Source organism: Saimiri boliviensis, chromosome 2 (genome assembly GCF_048565385.1).
Source record: "Saimiri boliviensis isolate mSaiBol1 chromosome 2, mSaiBol1.pri, whole genome shotgun sequence".
Lineage (NCBI taxonomy): Eukaryota > Metazoa > Chordata > Mammalia > Primates > Cebidae > Saimiri > Saimiri boliviensis.
The window spans coordinates 207,777,382-207,795,430 of NC_133450.1; the positions used below are offsets into that span (position 1 = coordinate 207,777,382).

At 43.3% G+C, this 18,049-nt stretch overlaps 1 protein-coding gene across 17 annotated transcripts in view; it reads right to left on the reverse strand.

The window, feature by feature from the left end:
• Positions 1-341: 341 nt before the first annotated feature.
• TNC (tenascin C) overlaps positions 342-18,049 on the reverse strand; it is a 100,881-nt gene continuing 83,173 nt past the window's right edge. For all 17 annotated transcript variants that reach the window (XM_074395238.1, XM_074395223.1, XM_074395224.1 and 14 more), the window contains 8 exons: positions 16,002-16,145; positions 15,088-15,218; positions 11,448-11,580; positions 10,160-10,311; positions 8,600-8,696; positions 6,147-6,308; positions 3,560-3,723; positions 342-916 (listed from right to left, as the gene is read on the reverse strand). In XM_074395238.1, the coding sequence (XP_074251339.1) occupies positions 806-916; positions 3,560-3,723; positions 6,147-6,308; positions 8,600-8,696; positions 10,160-10,311; positions 11,448-11,580; positions 15,088-15,218; positions 16,002-16,145 (1,094 nt within the window). In that variant the 3' untranslated portion in view covers positions 342-805. The remainder of the gene's footprint in view (positions 917-3,559; positions 3,724-6,146; positions 6,309-8,599; positions 8,697-10,159; positions 10,312-11,447; positions 11,581-15,087; positions 15,219-16,001; positions 16,146-18,049) is intronic.

Consider the following 18,049-nt stretch of genomic DNA (forward strand, 5'->3'; position numbering starts at 1 on the left):
TTCAGTCTCCTTCCGCCCCTCCCACTTGACCACCATTCCTACTTGCCTTTCCAGTCCCAACATTCCTCCCTTTGTTCAAATGATGGACTTTCCATGAAATTCAGACTCAACAACAAAATGCAAAATAACAAACTCAAAAGTATGTGTGCTTTTATTTAAAACAACAACAACAACAACAACAAAAAAAAAAAACAAAAAAAAAAACAAAAAAAAAAACAATCAGGTACTGTCCAGAAATGTTTTGGAAAGAAAAATCTCTTTAAAAATCCTTAGTTTTCACCATCATCATCATTATTATATTAATCATATTAATCATATCCTTAAAATGGAAACAGCACTGCTTATCTGGTTTCTGTCATATGAAATGTAAAAAAACAAAGGGACGGCTTCCAATGACACATTTAATCTTTGCTAACAAAAACAATGACAATTAATTATACAGCTTCATGTAAAATATGGCTGGTTCTAAAACAAACTACCCCTGTACATCCTACCCCTCTTCCCATTCCCAGAGCCACCCAAGAGAAATAAAAACCATTGTGAAGTCATCACTGGAAGATTTTTTCTGAATCGAAACAACAAAACAGAAAAATGTTGGAGACTGGTGTCTTTGGTGCCAAGAAAGAAATCGCATAGGAGGTGAGGTGTGTGCTGGCGCTGTTGGCCCCAGGGATCCATGGTCAGCTTTGACTCTCACCAAATGCCCAGGTATGGACCGATGGTTGGGCTGGTTGTATTGATGCTTTGGTAAAATCCTTTCCTTGCTCTGGGCCTTATTCCCCTCTCACCCAGTGGTCCCTGGAATTTACGCCCGTTTGCGCCTGCCTTCGAGATTTCTGAAGTTGCTCGGTCTCAGCTTCATCTCAGCAAACTGGATTGAGTGTTCATGGCCCTTCCAGTGGAACCAGTTAACTCCCTGTAGAAAAAAGAAAAGAGAAGTCCCCCAGGTTGGTTACTGTTAGGCAAGGTGTTCCCAGTCGTTCAAACTAAATGAGTTCTGTTTCAACTTGAATGTTTGTTGTATCACAGCTGCCTCTTGCCTATCTCTCTGTTGGTCTGGGTTATGAAAACTTTCAAAGGGACTGGCTGAATCTGACCCAATTTTTCACCTTAGTCAAGAGTCATCTGAGTTTGCATGGAGCTTTGGGCTGCCATTTGAAGCAAACTGTGGCTGATGAAACCTGCCATCCTAAGGAATAAGTTGTGAAGGAATTAAGGTCATGATTAGAGGTTCTGGAATTGAGTAGCTATATACAGGGTGTGTGTGTGTGTGTGTGTGTATGTCTGTAATTCACAGGATTTCTATGGAGTATTTTAATAGGGGTTTGATATGGAATAGCAGAAAAAACATGAATGAAACACAAATTTTGCAACTTGACAAATAGGGTTTAATATTAGTGCTCTTACCTGAGAGCTAAACAGCCTTAAACAAGTTCTCAATATTTGCTGAGCCTCAGTTTTACTATTTTTTTTCTTTCTTAAGATCTGACAATGCTAGCCTTGAAAGATGTGATGAAAATTAAATGAATTTGTAAATGAGTTATCACAGAGCTGGGCACATTGTAGGTGATTGGTAAATATTACTTCCCTAGTCTCAAGTAGGGGGAAATATCCTGGAAATTTTGGCCAAAGCTTTCTACAAGAAAAGCCTGTAATTGTGTCTTGGCTTCCAGGTTCCAAGTTTGACCCTTTAGCGAAGTCTGCAGATGGTAGAGTCCACCCATTGAACCCCACATGGCCCCTTACCCCACTGTGGGGAAGGTAATGGCTAGTGAGAGGGGAGATAAATAGAGACAGTTTATTTGCTTCTAATTTTTTGGCATTCACTGACATGAACGGCGTCTTATAGGGACGTGAGGTTTAAGAACGGCTCATTCATTTCATGGGCAAATGTGCTTGTAATCACTCAGTTACAGTGAGTATGGTAATCCAACAGCCTGGTGCACACGCTGCCTCCGTTTGTCCTGGTTCTTTCCTCTAATAGTTCAGGGATGGGAGCCACACTTTTTCGTACTGTGGTGGACACTAAAGCCAGAGAGGGAGAGTGACTTCACAGAGGCCACACAGCAGCTGGAGCAGAGCCGGAGCTGGGGCTCAGCTCCTGTGGCTCTATTCCATGTCATCTCTTTCTTCTTCCAAAACAGAATGGAAGGATGGAAAGAGAGGCTTGCTTTCTGACATGTAGCTTACTTTTCTCCCAGAACTTTGTGTTACACAGGTGTTTTGAGACAGGGCAATAAAGATCATTAAAAACAAAACAAAACAAAACAAAACCAGAATGGAAGTATTGGTGAAGTAGCACAATAAGATGGAAACAACACAGGACTGCTGTCAAGAAATGTCCTGTAACTCTTGCCTCTTCTGTAACACAGGCATGAAAAACCACATCCCAATTCCTGTGCAGGGTAAAAGTGATAAGCACTTGAGATACAGAAGGTAAGAGTGCTTGGAAAAGTAGCAGAAATTATGTAAGGTAAGGTCTACACTTAAGGTTGCAGGTGTTACTTGCTAGCTGTTAACTAGGGCATAAACACATGTATCAAAGTCACTAATATTGAAGGGCAACAGGTCCCAACACCTGCTGCATGTCAGGAATCACTTGTGGATAACAACAGCAACAAAAACCCGACAACAAAAATGGAAATATTCAAAAAGATAAGATGCTGTGTCTCGCCTGAGATCATTGAATCAGAATCCCTGGGGTTGTCATAAAGTGTAATTTGGGCCTTTGCATTTTCATTAATTCCCTGGGATTCCAGTGATCAGACCTCTTGAGAATCCTTGCGGTCCAGGGATCAGTATGGTGTGGCCACGTGGGAACACCCATCTCTCCTCCCTGGGATGGTGACTAACTTCTGTGGAGGGACTGGGCAGGTGCCTGCTTGTGATTAAGTGGCCAGTCCCACTTATCTTTATACTTTTCAGGAACGTGCCAGTGTAGGCAGGGCTCTGAGTAAGGGAGATGACTGAATTTGATCCATTGGCCTATTTCTACAGGGGATGGAAAAAAATCTGTTTCTGTGACTGCAGAAGAAGTGCTAGAGGTGTGTGTGGTGCAGAGAAAATGCCAGGTGCTGGAAGCAGGGAGAGCTGGCTCTGCTACCAACTTTACTCTGATCTCAGGAAAGTCAGCTTTCTCTGGGCCTTGGTCTTCACATAATGAGGAGACTTTTCAAGGTGTTCTTGGGATCCTGAAGGTGCCCCAGTCCAGGGGTTCTGTGTCATCAACCCTGCTTCACCTAAACAGCCTCTACTTTTATTTGCTTTATGTTTGGGTTTCAGACAGAAAGGAAAGCTCTGTGTGAGGAAACCTCTCTATGTTTGGAATCCATTTGACCAGTGGTTGTCCTTGGGATTGTCAAGCGTTAACCCGTGTTGTTTCTATTTTACCTACCTGCAGTGTCCTTGAGATTGCTCACCATCTTGGGAAAAACACGTTCTTATATAAGTAAGCTTCCTGCCTTCTAATCTCTGCTAGGATAGGGGGTTAAATTCTGCTTCCATCAGCCCCTCCTGCTTCCCAAGCCCTGCTTGCTCTGGGCCCTCATGGTCCACTCACCTGACTGTGGTTATTGTCCCCGTATCTCCCCATCAGGTTGACACGGTGACAGTTCTTGTACCAGAAAGCCCCCTTGTAGGACAGAGCACAGTTGGTGATGGCTGAATCCGTGTCCTTGTCAAAGGTGGAGAAGGATCTGCCATTGTGGTAGGCCATGGAGTCACCTGGGAGAAACAGAAAAACTCCCGCTGAAATTTCCCTCCTGGACTGTAAAGGGTAGAGAACTAGAGGTGACCGCTGGAAGGTTCTGGGGGTGGGACTAGCCTTGAACATGGAGCCCAGAGTCAGGATTGAATGTGGAACTGAATGGGGCATGAGCGTTACCCCCAGTACTTATTTCCGACAGAAGCTGCGTAATGGGGTGGGAAGAGGGCTGTAGCTGGCTTTGGAGAGTCCAGCTTCGAGTCCCATCTTCTCACTTTTTAGCTGTGACCTTGCACAAGTCAAGCCTCTTGTTGAGCCTCAATTTTCACATCTATTCAATGGAACCAGCACTTTGATTCTATCTACTGAGCAGTGCCATTGTGACAATGGATATAAAGGTGTATGCCAAACAGCTGGCATGACATGCAAATACTTACTATGATTGTTGTTATTTTTATGACTTTTCTGCATTTCCTTTACATAAAAGACCTCAGAGAGCAAGGAGAAGCATGCATTTAATAATGGAATGCTTTTCTCCCACACATAAATTTTATTAGTCATAATTAAGCCCTTCAGACATTAGATGTCCCTAAACGGCCCCTGTATCACATAGTTATTTTTTAAAGTTTTTATCTGACCATTGTTCTGTGATTCTTAGACAAGAAGCCCATTTCCATATAGTACTATTTGGAAACTAATTTGTAATTTAATATATTAAATTTTCAAAGCATTGCGATGCCATTGCTTTGTGGCATCTCCTCATCCTCAACCCAGCCAAGTGCTCTGTGCAAAAATTTCAAGACTTCGAGGTATTTTACCCTGATAATTTGAAGCAAGTTGTCAAAGGGACCCAGATACCTTTTTAACTGATGATGCTACCCAGAGCCTGAGGACTGCACGTAGGTATTAATGAAACAGGATTCTCTCCTGCAGAGGACCTGGCTGCAGCCAAAAATCACACAGGAAAACACAACCTTACAAATATAATCGCACTAAAGGGAAATATTATGGCTCATTCCTCAAAGGAAGTATAAAGAGAGAGGAAGAGAGGCCGCATTCCTGCTGCTTGATGAATCTGCTTGCCCTATAATATTATTCTTCTTGCCTGAAGCCATCTCAACCAAAGAGGCATTTATTTCCAGGTCATAAAATACCAACATTCTTTGAGGGATTCAAGAAACAGAAAGCAATGTTTGCCCTTTGATGTCTCTCTTTATTATCACTAAATTGCCATCTCAGAAGAGCTCAGTGCCTCCTCAGGCCTCCGGCTTTTGGCAACCTTTTGTCTGGAGAGTTTTCCCCACATGGATGTTTTCTTTCAGGGCTCAGGGAGGTTGGAAATGTGCCAAGCATCTGTCTCTTCTGCTTTCACAAACATAACAGAAAGCCACCCAAAGTGGGCCTGGGTTGCATGGGGTGGTCCACACTCTCAGTCATGACCTTTCTTTGTCACCAAGAACACTGTCGGCAACAGTTTTCTGTAGCCAGGCTTACATCCACCTTCTACAAGCTGTTTTACCTTGGGCAAATCTCTGAGCTCTTCTGCCCTTGTTTCTTCTTGTGTATAAAAATAACATCTTCATAAAATGGTTTTATGAGGAGTAAATGAGATGAATACAAGGGGAATATCTACAAAAAATGGTACCTAGTAGGACTTAATATGTGTTGTTTCCTTATTTATTTCTCCTCCTATGTGGAGCCAGGAAACCACATCAAACCAGTTCAAGTCCAAGAAATCTTCAAAACCTAAATGAAGGTTATGAGCCAGACAAGGAATAAAGGGGCCACTTGAGAGGCAGGGACCTTCTGTTCATGGGGATGCAGGCTGAAACTAGATGACAAGGGATGTCTTGGAAGAGATTCAAGCAGTTAGGTGATGTAGTGGACAGTTTGCTACTCAAAGTGTGCTCCACAGACCAGCAACACCAGCCATATTGGCATCAGCAGGGAACTTGGAGAAGATGCAGAATCTCGGTCCCATCCCAGACAACCTGCATCAGCATCTGCACATTCACAAGATTGCCAGTGAGTGCATATGCCCTGAATAAATTGAGAAGTGCTGGATTGGGTGAATATTAAGGCCTTTGGGAGAATTTTTTTTTTTAATCAGTCTACAACTGATATCTAAAACTGGATAAGAAAGACCCTTTTTTTTTTTTTTTTTTGAAAGATGAAATCAATACTGATTGCCCTGATTCCCAATGTAGTCAGTTTCAGGATCCAAATATCTATCCAACCGATTTGAATGATAGTTTTTCTGGATTGGCCCCCTGTAGGTAGTTAAATATTTGTTGATTTAATAAACGGCTTAATAACATTGATTTGATAAATGTTGATTTCATTAGTGAGGAAGGAATGAAAGAATGATGAATGGAGAAATTAGCTGTAAATGCCAAGAAGGTCTCCATGGCTTTGTAGGCTCTAAGAGCAGCTGCTACTGTACCTGCTGTCCCGCTGTACCCCTCCACCTTCAGCTTGTAGCGAGTCTTGGCATCTCCCACGCTGAACTTGTCATAGACAGCGAAGGCTGTCTCCCCATTGTCCCGCAGGTCCACCCGGAGCTCGTACTGCCCTTGGGCTGTGATTTTGTTCAGGTTGTCCAGCCCTGTGGATGACAGGCAAGGGTTGCTAAGAAGCACAGGTGGCTGAGGCCCTTATTTCTATTTCACTCTGTAAAAGCGGCAGCTGGGTACACTTAAAAGAGGATGAGCTCGATGCAGTGGCTCATACCTATAATCTCAGCACGTTGGGACACTGAGGCATGGGGAAGCAGGGGTGTGAATTACTTGAGGTCAGGAGTTTTTGACCAGCCTGGCCAACATGTCAAAACCTTGTCTCTACTAAAAATACAAAAATGAGCAAGGTGTGGTGGTGAGTGCCTATAGTCCCAGCTACTTGGGAGGCTGAGGCAGGAGAATTGCTTGAACCCGAGAGGTGTAGGTTGCAGTGAGCCAAGATCGTGCCACTGCACTCCAGCCTGGGTGACAGAGTAAGACTTTGTCTCAGGGAAAAAAAAAACGGCCATATTGCACAAGTCATGGACTGAAAGCTCACTCTTCTGCTTGCTGGTATAACACTTGACCAAATGTGTGATGTTTTTGAGTCTCAGGTAAAATTGGGTTGACATTTTTGCCCCACTTCCAACCTCCCAGTGCATTAGTGAAGATCCAAGGAGATAAGGTGTTGAAAGTACTGTTTAAACTCTAAAATGTCTTACAGGCCAGGCTCGGTGGCTCATACCTGTAATCCCAGCACTTTGGGAGGCCAAGGGGGGTGAATCACCTGAGGTCAGGACTTCGAGACCAGCCTGGCCAACATGGTGAAACCCCATCTCTACCGAAAATACAAAAATGAGGCGGACATGGTGGTGGGTGTCTGTAATCTCAGCTGCTTGGGAGGCTGAGGCAGGAGAATCGCATGAACCCAGACGTCAGAAGTTGCAGTGAGCCGAGATCGCACCACTGCACTTCAGCCTGGGTGACAGAGTGAGACTCTGTCTAATAAATAAATAAACAAAATAAAGTTCCTTACAAATGAAGGACAATGGGTGATAATATGATAAACATTTCCTGGCATAAGCAGTGGTGCATAGAACAATGTTCTCTGCAGGTAGGTGGTTGGAAAGGGTGGGTTGCATGGATGAATGGATGGGTGATAGAATTGCAGAGTTGACTTGGGAAATTCCAAATTTCAGCTCAACTGCCAAAAGGAAAAGAATTCCATCCTGGCCAAAATGGTGAAACCCCCGTCTCTACTAAAAATACAAAAAAATTAGCTGGGCATGGTGGCGCGTGCCTGTAATCCCAGCTACTCAGGAGAATGAGGCAGGAGAATTGCCTGAACCCAGGAGGCGGAGGTTGCAGTGAGCCGAGATCGTGCCATTGCACTCCAGCCTGGGTAACAAGAGCGAAACTCTGTCTCAAAAAAAAAGGAAAAAAATTAAACTGAAAGCTGAGTCATGCAAGAAACTGCCTCTCCTTTTGTCTCTAAGCAGATGCTACAGATAAAAGGCCAGATATCTCCACAGGTAGTTATTCTCTCTCCCTTTATCTTATGTAAAGTGCTGAGTACTTTACATGCATGATTTGCTGAGTGTGAGATGAATACGTAATCGACCATTCTCTTTTTTTTTTGTCATTCTTTTTTTTTAAAATCTTGCAACATGTGGATTCCATAGTGCGATCATATCCTTCCACTTTCCCCACCAGCCCACTTTTCTCCTTTAAATATTAAACCTCTCAACATCATCTTTGAAAAGAAAAGAAAAGAAAAGAGAAAAAGGCATGGACCACAGGTTGCTCTTGTGGCTCTGTGTTCCTTTTCTTCTGGGCATGTCCTTAACCTTGGCTAAGTAAACCTCTAAATTGATTGAGATCTGTCTTAGATACTTTTGGTTTACATTTTAATGTTTCAGAGCATTTAAACAATAGTCTTTTTCATTAAGAATTTGATATTCTGGGCTGGGCACGGTGGCTCACGCCTGTAATCCCAGCACTTTGGGAGGCTGAGGCGGGTGGATCACACAGTCAAGAGATCCAGACCATGCTGGTCAACATGGTGAAACCCCGTCTCTACTAAAAAATACAAAAAATTAGCTGGGCATGGTGGCGCGTGCCTGTAATCCCAGCTACTCAGGAGGCTGAGGCAGGAGAACTGCCTGAACCCAGGAGGCGGAGGTTGCGGTGAGCCGAGATCGCGCCATTGCACTCCAGCCTGGGTAACAAGAGCGAAACTCCGTCTGAAAAAAAACCCCAAAAAACAGAATTTGATATTCTGTGTCTGCCACCAGAACTAGTGCTTCTTCCTCATCTCTTTCTCTCTGCCCGGTCAGTCACTGTGGGTTAGAAAAAATGACAAGGAGGGTATTCGAGATACAAACATGCAGAGCTGCATTACCAAGCCAGAATTCTTCTCTGCGGTCCCCAAATCCAGCAGCATAGGCCTTCCAGTTTTGGTAGAAGTTCTCACGCCCGTTTTTGCGTCTCAGGAACACCTATAAACATATCGATAAATCTGGGTGTACTTAAGCTATTGCAGGAAAGCAAGGGCATTGTTCTGAGAGGAAGAAACCTTGCACTGTGGACAGAGCACCAGGCCCTGGCTCTGTCCATCCTGAATTTGCCATGTGACTTTGGGTGGTCACCTCTCTTTCCTAAGCCTTGGTGTTCTCATCTGAAAAATCGCTTAATTCATCATTAAGCGATTCCTGGCCAAGAAACAAAAGCAAAATCGTCCCATTCCCCAGTCGATTCAGATGAAAACTGGTAATAAAATCAGGTATAACTCCAAAAGGAGACATTGGAGAAGAACCAAGCTGGGTCTATGAGGAATTGCACATGAGATGACATGCACATTTATGCTGTATCAAGATCATGATCATCTTACAATATCGAGCTGAAAACGTCACCACTATCTGGACTACTGAACATGTTTTACTTGGAATATATCCTTCTCTTTTTGTATATGCTCTGTGCTAGTAAGGTGGATTCAGCAATAAATATGTGAAAGTTTTTGTTTCAAAAGAAAATATGGTCCAAATATGGTATTAAAAATACCATCCAGTTTTGCATAACAATGACGTGTCAATGTAGGTTCATTGATTGTAACAAATGAACCACTATGGTGCAGGATGTTGATAGTGGTGAGGTTGTGTGGGCGGGTGTCAGGTATAGATGAGAACTTTCTGTCCGCTTAATTGTACCGTGGACCTAAAACTGTTCTAAAAAAATAAAGTTTATTAATTTAAAAATATCCTACCCAGCTCCTATGATAATGAGGTTGGAATAATTCATCTAAAACTCTTAGCACAGTGCCTGGTAGATAATAAATCCTTAGTCAGTGCTAATTAATATAAGCAATGGGTTCAATGATCCCTGTCATTTATACATCACAGAGTTGTTTGATGAAGATCGAATGAGATAAACTACAAGAAACTTATTTCCTCGTTTCAAAAGGTACCCAGCTTGTTTCCCATCCTTTCGTTTAAGAGAGAATTCCCACAGCCGGGCGCGGTGGCACAAGCCTGTAATCCCAGCACTTTGGGAGGCCGAGGCGGGTGGACCACGAGGTCAAGAGATTGAGACCATCCTGGTCAACATGGTGAAACCCCGTCTCTACTAAAAATACAAAAAAGTAGCTGGGCATGGTGGTGCGTGCCTGTAATCCCAGCTACTCAGGAGGCTGAGGCAGGAGAATTGCCTGAACCCAGGAGGCGGAGGTTGCGGTGAGCCGAGATCGTGCCATTGCACTCCAGCCTGGGTAACAAGAGCGAAACTCCATCTCAAAAAAAAAAAAAAAAAAAAAAAAAAGAGAATTCCCAAGGGCCTCTGTGTGACAGGCAGTATCTTGCAAGGCCTCACAAATGTGGGTGTCAAGATTACCCTCTTCTCCTCCCCTGCTGTGCCCTGTCCCTCCTCCCCTAGGCCTGAGAGCTCTGCAGTTCTTGGTGGTACTCACAATCCATCCACCACCATCGGAGGTCATGTCACAGAAGACTTCCAGTGCCTGGGCCTTATCACCATTCAGATAAATGGTGTAGAGGCCAGAGGTCGTGTCTCCATTCAGCATTGCTTGCGAGCAGTCCCTGGGGAAGGGGTACAGGAGTCCAACTGTGGAATAAGGAGAAATGGTGATGCTCACAGAGCAGAAGGACTGAGCTGGAGCTTAAGTCTCAGCTTAGCTCTATTGACTAGAATGTCTGGATAATTTCCAAGTGCAGTAATGTGATGCAAACAATTAAAAACTCATAGAAATAAGCAGTCTTGGAACTATGCCTCGTAGATGGACGTAGGAGCTGATGGTCATAGCAGTTCTTTTTTCTGACCCAAGGACATTCATCTGAGATTGTATCATCAGCTGTTTTCTTATTTATTTCACAGCCCTTGTATAAGAGCATCTTTAGGACACATTTATCATTAGCATTTGGCATAAGATCTGGCAAAGAGGAAGCACCTTCATTGGCAGATGTGTGCAGAATGACTGTCGCTTGAATTGTGAAAGACAGGGCTCTCCAAAGGCCAGCTCCTCCCATTCTCAGGAATGAATGCTACTTTTGTTTACCAATGGAACGACTTGCAGGTTTGCTATCTGCAGAAGACTCCGTGGCAGTTGCAGGGGGAGGCTCCTTGGGCGTGGAATATCTGAGCCCAATTCTGACTGTAACTCACAAGATAGTCTTGAAAAGGTCATTTAATCTTTGAAAGCCTCTGCTTCCCTACTAGGACATTGGGCATTCAGCCCATCATACCAGCTTGGTGGGAGGACCATTTGTGATTCTGAATGTGGACAGGCTTTGTAAATACTGGCATGATGAAGGAGAAAGGAAGAGGCTTTGAGCTTATCTTAAACTCTGACAATAAAAGGACCACACATTTATATGGGCCACATACTGGGCTAGGAGTTCAAATACGATACCTCACAAACCCTTGTAAAACTCTGTTGAGGGAGGGATTATTACTAATCTCCCTGTATAGATGAAGAAGCTAAAGATTATAGGATGGAAGTAGCATTCTTAAGGCACACATAGCAAGTGATAGAAATGGGGATTGAATCCAGATGGGCTCCCTTCTTTCCTTTCACCAGGATGCTCATAACCTCCCACACTTGCCTTCCTCAGGCTTCCAAGTAGTAGTAGTGAATTGATTCTTTTCAGAGGTTTGTTTGAAAAATTTAAAGTCAAAAGGGGAAGTCAAGGGTTGATTCAAAGTTAGATCTCAAGGCCGGATTGCACCGTGGGCCTCCTTACTTGTGGTGAAGATGGTCTGGATCAGATTGCTCCTCAGGGGCCCACTGAGTGCCTGGACCTTGGCTGTGTAGTGGGTGGATGGGCTCAGGTCTGCCAGGCTGTAGGAGGTGGTGTCTGGACCCACGATGACTTCCTAAGAGCAGAAGAAAGAGTATAATGGCTTTTGGTCACAGAAATTCTCAGGGTATAGAAAAGAAGTCATTTTATTTATTCATTCATTTACCCATCCATTCGTTTATTTACTCAACAAGAATTCATTGAGTACCCACTCTGTGCCAGGGTCCATGTGGCCTGCTGAGATATCAGAGATGAGGAGGGTGCAGAATAAGCAAAGGTCCTCGGGCCAGAAGTGCAGAGCAAGTTAAAATAATATGAGAAGGCGGAGACTGCATCTGAGAGTAAGAACCCTGCTGTAGACTCTAGAGCTGAGGCTACCACCTGCCCAAGGCCCTGCCAAACTATATTGGGAGAATGGGATTATAATGATTAATTTTACATGTTAAATTGGCTGAGCCATGGGGCCCAGGTATTTGGTCAAATATTTTTCTAAATATTTCTGTGAAGGTAGTTTTTTTTTTTTTTCTAGATGAGATTAATATTTAAATCAGTAAGCTTGAGTAAAGCAGATTTAAAAAATAAAATGAAATAATATGAGAAGGTAATAAACTACTTCAAGCATACTCAGCTTCAGGTGCCGGAACAGTGGAAAATGTTACTAGATTATAAAGAGCCTTTAAATGACAAGCTTTGAAACTTAAAGTTTATCATTATAGGGCGTGAGGATCTCCGTACGGTTTAAATGCTAAGCTTTGGAACTTGAAGTTGATCATTATAAGGAAGGGGGAGCCTTGGAAGGTGTTTGGACATGCGAATGACACAAATCCAGCTGTGCTTTAAGAAGCTTAATCTGGTTGCAAGATGAATCACACAGAAGGAGGGACTTAGAGGTCAGTTAGGTCAGTGGTCCCTAAATACAGCTCTTTATCGCTCTGGGAAGCTTTAAACAATAGGACGCCTGGGCCTCATCTCAGACTGACTTAATCATCAGAGCCAGAAGTTGAGCCTGGCTATATTTAAGAAACATCCCAAGTGATTTGGATGTTTAGTCAGTTTGCAGATCTCTTGAGTTAGGAAATGATTATATAGCCCCATAGGCATGGTATGATGAAAACTTAAGCTGACCCCGCATGCCTCTCTTCTAGAACAGAGATATCCATGAGAGACACATTGACCAACTCTAACTATGCCTGTAGTCTGTGGCTGGTCTCTGTGCTGCTGTACAAAGGTGATTGGTTTCAGTTTGCAGGAGGTCATCTTGCTAGCTTCCAGTTCTTTTCAGCAAATGATCTTGGTGTCTGGGATTGGAATTCAACCTACACTCCTAGTAAACAAAACGCAATGCTGTTCTCTACAATCTGCAAATACCCAGCTGAGTTTGGGCAGTCATGTGTCAGTGCAGAGACTCCTGGAAGGTTCTCCTGCATCCTAGGAACTAAGAAGGTACCTCATTCTGATTTTTTTTTCAATGGGAGAATTGAGTTTCAGAGAAGCTAAAAGACTTGCTCTCATTTCATAAATTGTTGGAGGCAGAGGATGATCTTGCATCCTGGTTTCCCAACACCCTGACTAGGACTGTTTTCTCCTCTACCAGGTTGATTTTTTTTTTTAAACTAAGACATATAAAGCTAGTGAACAAACATGCAGAAAAACAAAGTGGGGTGAGTGCTCATTTAATACCCAGCTGCCTTTGTGCCGCCCTGGTCTAGTCCCTGGGGGAAAGATTAACTGTCAGGGAAAAAACTGGGCTCATTGAATTACTTAGGAATACAATTACCTGTCAGCTCTCTAGGCTTCTATGCAAAGTCATTTTCTAGGCAATTAGGGTACCCTAGGTGAAAATGAGACTCACAATTCAGGTAAACACAGAATCCTAGAATGCCTGACCAGGAGAAGCCCTTAAAGATAAGACCAAGGCATTCACTTCACAGATGGGAACACTGACACCCAGGGAAGAGAATGGATTTGCTTTACCTCACGCAGTGAGATAGTTCACTGTTATATCAACTCCAGGAAGGGGTATGATAGTAATTAGCAATGTGTCCAGTCTGGCTAAATGAAAGACTGGATATAGCCACTTATCTCTACTTTTTTCTGAAACCCACTAAAAAGAGAGCAAGAGAATGTAAGGTATAAATTCACAAAGATGAGGGGCATGGGAGAGGAGACAGCAACAGGCATGCCATGTCAAAAGAAGGTAGAAAGTGAATGGCAGAGAGACCATGGAGGGGAACGAATAAAGAAAGCCGAGGTTAACTAAGGAGCATGGGCAGAGCCAGTGAAAGGCTGTTAAGTGCAAGCCACGGAGTCCAGCAAGTTCAGGAAAGGAATGCGTACAAAAGCAGAGATGTCTTCGAAAGCCAATGTGGAATGTGGTTGAACAAAGGTTTGATTTGTTTAGAAGCTTTTTTTTGTGAGAAACAGACCCTGAAATCTCCCTATTCCCTTCAACAGTCTAAATGACTGCCCTTTTCTGTCCAGATGGTGGCTGAGGTTTATTCTCTAGAGAGGTTGAGCCAGAGAGGAGGCTCTGGGTTCAAATCCACCAGGCTCAGTTTTCAAGGAGGCCGAGGTGTTACACTGGAAACATAATAAGATGAAGGTTTGTATATAATGAGAGCCCAGGCTTTATGGCACTGTTATTTGGGGGTCCCCCAAGAAAACTGTTGGGTATTTGCCCAATCATTCTGCAGGGAGCCACAGAATGGACAAGCCCTGCCTGTGCAGTTGGAACTTCCAATGAGCTCTTTCATTCCTAGTTCAAATACAAAAGACAGACCACGACCAATAGACAGTGGGTGGATATCTCCAATATGAGAGGTAGAGACCCAAACCCAACCCAACCCAACCCAACAACAGCAGCAAAACAGAGAAACTTGAAACAAACGCTATGCAGGATATAGACTAAAACACCAGCAACATATATTCTTAGAGATAAAGAGACGATGATACATGAAACACAGAGTGCTAGAAAAAGATGAATGTGCAGAGAATAAGCAAAAGATCTTGGAAATTTAAAGTAAGGGAACAAAAATGAAAAATTAAATAACAGGTTTGGAAGGTAGAGTTTAGGAAATCTCCCTCACTTGTCTGAAGGTCTAAAGTTATTTCAAATTAAAAGGTAAAAGAAATAAAGTTATTGGATAGAGAATATAAATACTATAAACACTGGATAAAAACAGTATTAACAGCTGATGTCATAAGAACATGGTGAAACAAATTGTAGTACATAATATAATGATACCGTCTGTGAGATAATACATATGACAAACATGCAGAGGAACCTTTTGGTCTTTGTTCAACAAAACATTAAAGGATCAAGATTCCAGCTCCTAAAATGTCCTCACGTCTTGTAAGCAGTGGTTCTTGATCTTGGCTGGCTATCAGAACTGGAGTCTGGTTAAAGAGAGGCTGGAGAGTATGATTCAGAAGGTCTGGCATGCCGTCCAATCTCTACTAATTTTTTTTTTCAGCTCCCCAGTTGCATTGGGGTAGAAAAACAGCATCAGGTCATTCTTCCATACTTTGAAGATCATGAAAATGCTTCAACTAGTAGTGAGAAGTTGTTATATACTTAAAATACCTTGACTGTGCCATCTACCGATTCATAGACCAGCAGGTAACCGGTGACTGATGCCCGAGGCGGTCGCCAGGTAAGAAGGGCAGTTTCCGACTGAACCTCAGTAGCAGTCAAGTCTCTTGGAGAATCGAGGTCTGGAGAAGATAGGACGATTAATATCAGATAAAGTCAGCAAGCGTAGGACAGAAATCTGGGCTGGGTATCAAGAAGATTGGGTTCAAATCCTTTCCCTCTTACTGAACTATGTGATCTTTGGCAAGAAACTCATCTGTTTATAAATAAGGTGGTTGAGCCAGATGACCCCCAAAGACAAATTCTCTATGGTTTATCTCATCCCAAGGGCTGGGTGTTCCTAACTGGCCTTGGTTGGATTTAGGGAGAAATATACAGCTGTGAACATCATTATGAAGCCCATTGTTTCTAAATAAGAGGACAGATGAAGGCTAATATTGGTTCTTACCCTGACAGAGAAGATGGTTTCTCTGTTTCCCTGCTTGCAATAGTTTGTTAAAAAATCTCTATATGTTTGTTAAAAAATCTCAATGTATAGAAACCTAACAAACATCTAGAAAAAAACTGCCTAAAAAAAAAATCTATCTCTTCAAAAATATTTTCCTGCCTGGAACATGGATCATTAAATGCTAGGTTTAGGGCCAGTGGGAACTGTTTTTCCACTTACAAAGCCCTCCTCTTAAAATTTTTTCCTTGCCCGTGGGGAGACCAAGGTCATTTCAGTTCAAAAGGAAATGGTGTGTTTCTTCACGCCTTGACTGAGTGGGCACTGGTGAATTTTGCTGCTGATGTAATCACATTGCAAGGCCCTGACTTAAAGAACTGGCTAGGGGTTACCGTTTAGAATGCAGGCTGTGGGTGGGCATCTCAGAAGGGAGAGCTTCCAGCTCTCAGTGTCTTTGTACCTGTTGTGAACTTGGCAGTAATGGTTGAGCTCTTCTGGGGACCTTTCTCTGCAAAGATTCTCAGTGTGTATTCTGTGGCAGGCTCGAGGTCGGTCAGAGCATACTCCACTGTGTTCCCGGACACCGTGCGTGTAATTTCTGGCACTAAACATGAAATACACATACCGAGGCAGTTACCTCTCACTGTCTGAGCCACAAGTGGGCTTGGCAAACCGCACACACACCTCCTTCAAACATAGAAACTTTCAGTGACCCTGCAGAAAAGCAGGTCTGATTGCTGAAATGACTCACGCTCTCTTTCTCTTGAGCACTCACCTCACATGTAAAGGATTTTTCATATGGAGATTGAATTTTTCCAGGCACCAAATCAGAAGGAAGGGAAACTGAGGGTCAGGAGATTTTTTTCCACATAGGGCCAGCTGGAACAGCTTTGCCACTGAGCCCGAGGTAGAGGACAGTTAAAGGGGACATCCCAAGCTTTGTGCTGCCCATGCTTAATTTGTCCTGATGCATGCTCTCCTCTCTTTGTCAGTTATTCACATGCCCTTTTTAAATTTACTAAATGTCATCAAGTCATTAGGCTGAAGGGTCACAAAAATTGGACAGTGATGGCTGCACCAGAGCCTGTCCACTGTCTCTCAGGACTGCTGGGTCATGCCTAGTGGTAGAAAGCGATACTGACCACAGTGTCCGGGGCCATGTGTTTATTTCCTATTCACAGGTGAGCAGCCATCCTGGTTTGCCAGAGACTGAGGGGTTTCCTAGGTGTGGAACTTCCGGTGCTAAAACTGAGATGGTACTAGGCAAGTGGACACAAGTTGGTCACCTTACCTCATCATTTGTGAACACCCCTTCTCCTCTGAACCAAGACCCTTGTTTGCCCTGAATCCACAATCTCCATGGTTCCCATGAACTATACCCTGATTTATTTTAGGTGCAACACCATCTTCCCTGACTCAGAAGAGTTTGCTCACAGGGACTATTTAAGAATTAAAGAGTAAAAAGAATAAATCCAACATCCCTCCTCCCTGCCTCTCCCCCACCCTCATCTGTACTCTGTCCTCAAAAAGACATTTCCTAGATGCTTACCAGGGCTAAATTAAAAATTTCAGAGGCCCCAAACACAGATGCTGGTGCCTGCCCATATTGTCACTGAGAGTAAAACACCAAACCATAAAATATAAAACTTACCTATACTTGGAAATTAAAATTACACAATTCTTTCTAGAGTAGCTCATTACAAAATGATGAAGAGGATCATTGAAAAGGACTCTCTCTTTCTCCTGTCTCATACTTGTATTTGATTTTACTTTCTCTGGCTGTAGTTTGCTGGTGCTCTAAGCAACTGTTTAATCTGCCAACTGGGTAAATTAGCACTGGTGGTTGCCAAACAAGAAAAATGTTTCTAATTTTTTTTTTTTTTTTTTTTTTTTTTCTGAGACAGAATCTCCCTGTCACCCAGGCTGGAGTACAGTGGTACGATCTTGGCTCACTGTAGCCTCTACCTCCCAGGTTTAAGCAGTTCTCCTGCTTCCGCTTCCTGAGTAGTTGGGACTCCAGGGGTTCACCACCATGCCCAGCTAATTTTTATAGATTTTGAAGAGATGGGGTTTCACCATGTTGGCCAGGCTGGTCTTGGACTCCTGGCCTCAAGTGATCCGCCTGCCTCGGACTCCCAAAGTGCTGGATTACAGATTTGAGCCACTGCATCTGGCCTAAAATTTTTCACTTTTTAATCGAATTTGCTAAAACTAGCCTTTCCTGGAGTCTCTGAAAAGCTGAGACACCTAAGTACAACCTGAAGCTGTCTGGTTAAGATTTTAGATTCTGGATTTCTTCTTTGTAAAAGATGACAGCTGCTTCCTAAACAGGGTGTCTCATGCTAGTAGGAAGAGAGACTACGAGGAAAGGAGGAATAAGCCAGGAAAACATGCAGAGGCTGGAGATGTATCTATTACTTTGATTTACATGGTTTACTAGACTCCCTTGAGGTTGCAGTTGGGAGCCACAAGAACACGACTGGCCTTTTCAACTTACCCGTGCGTTTT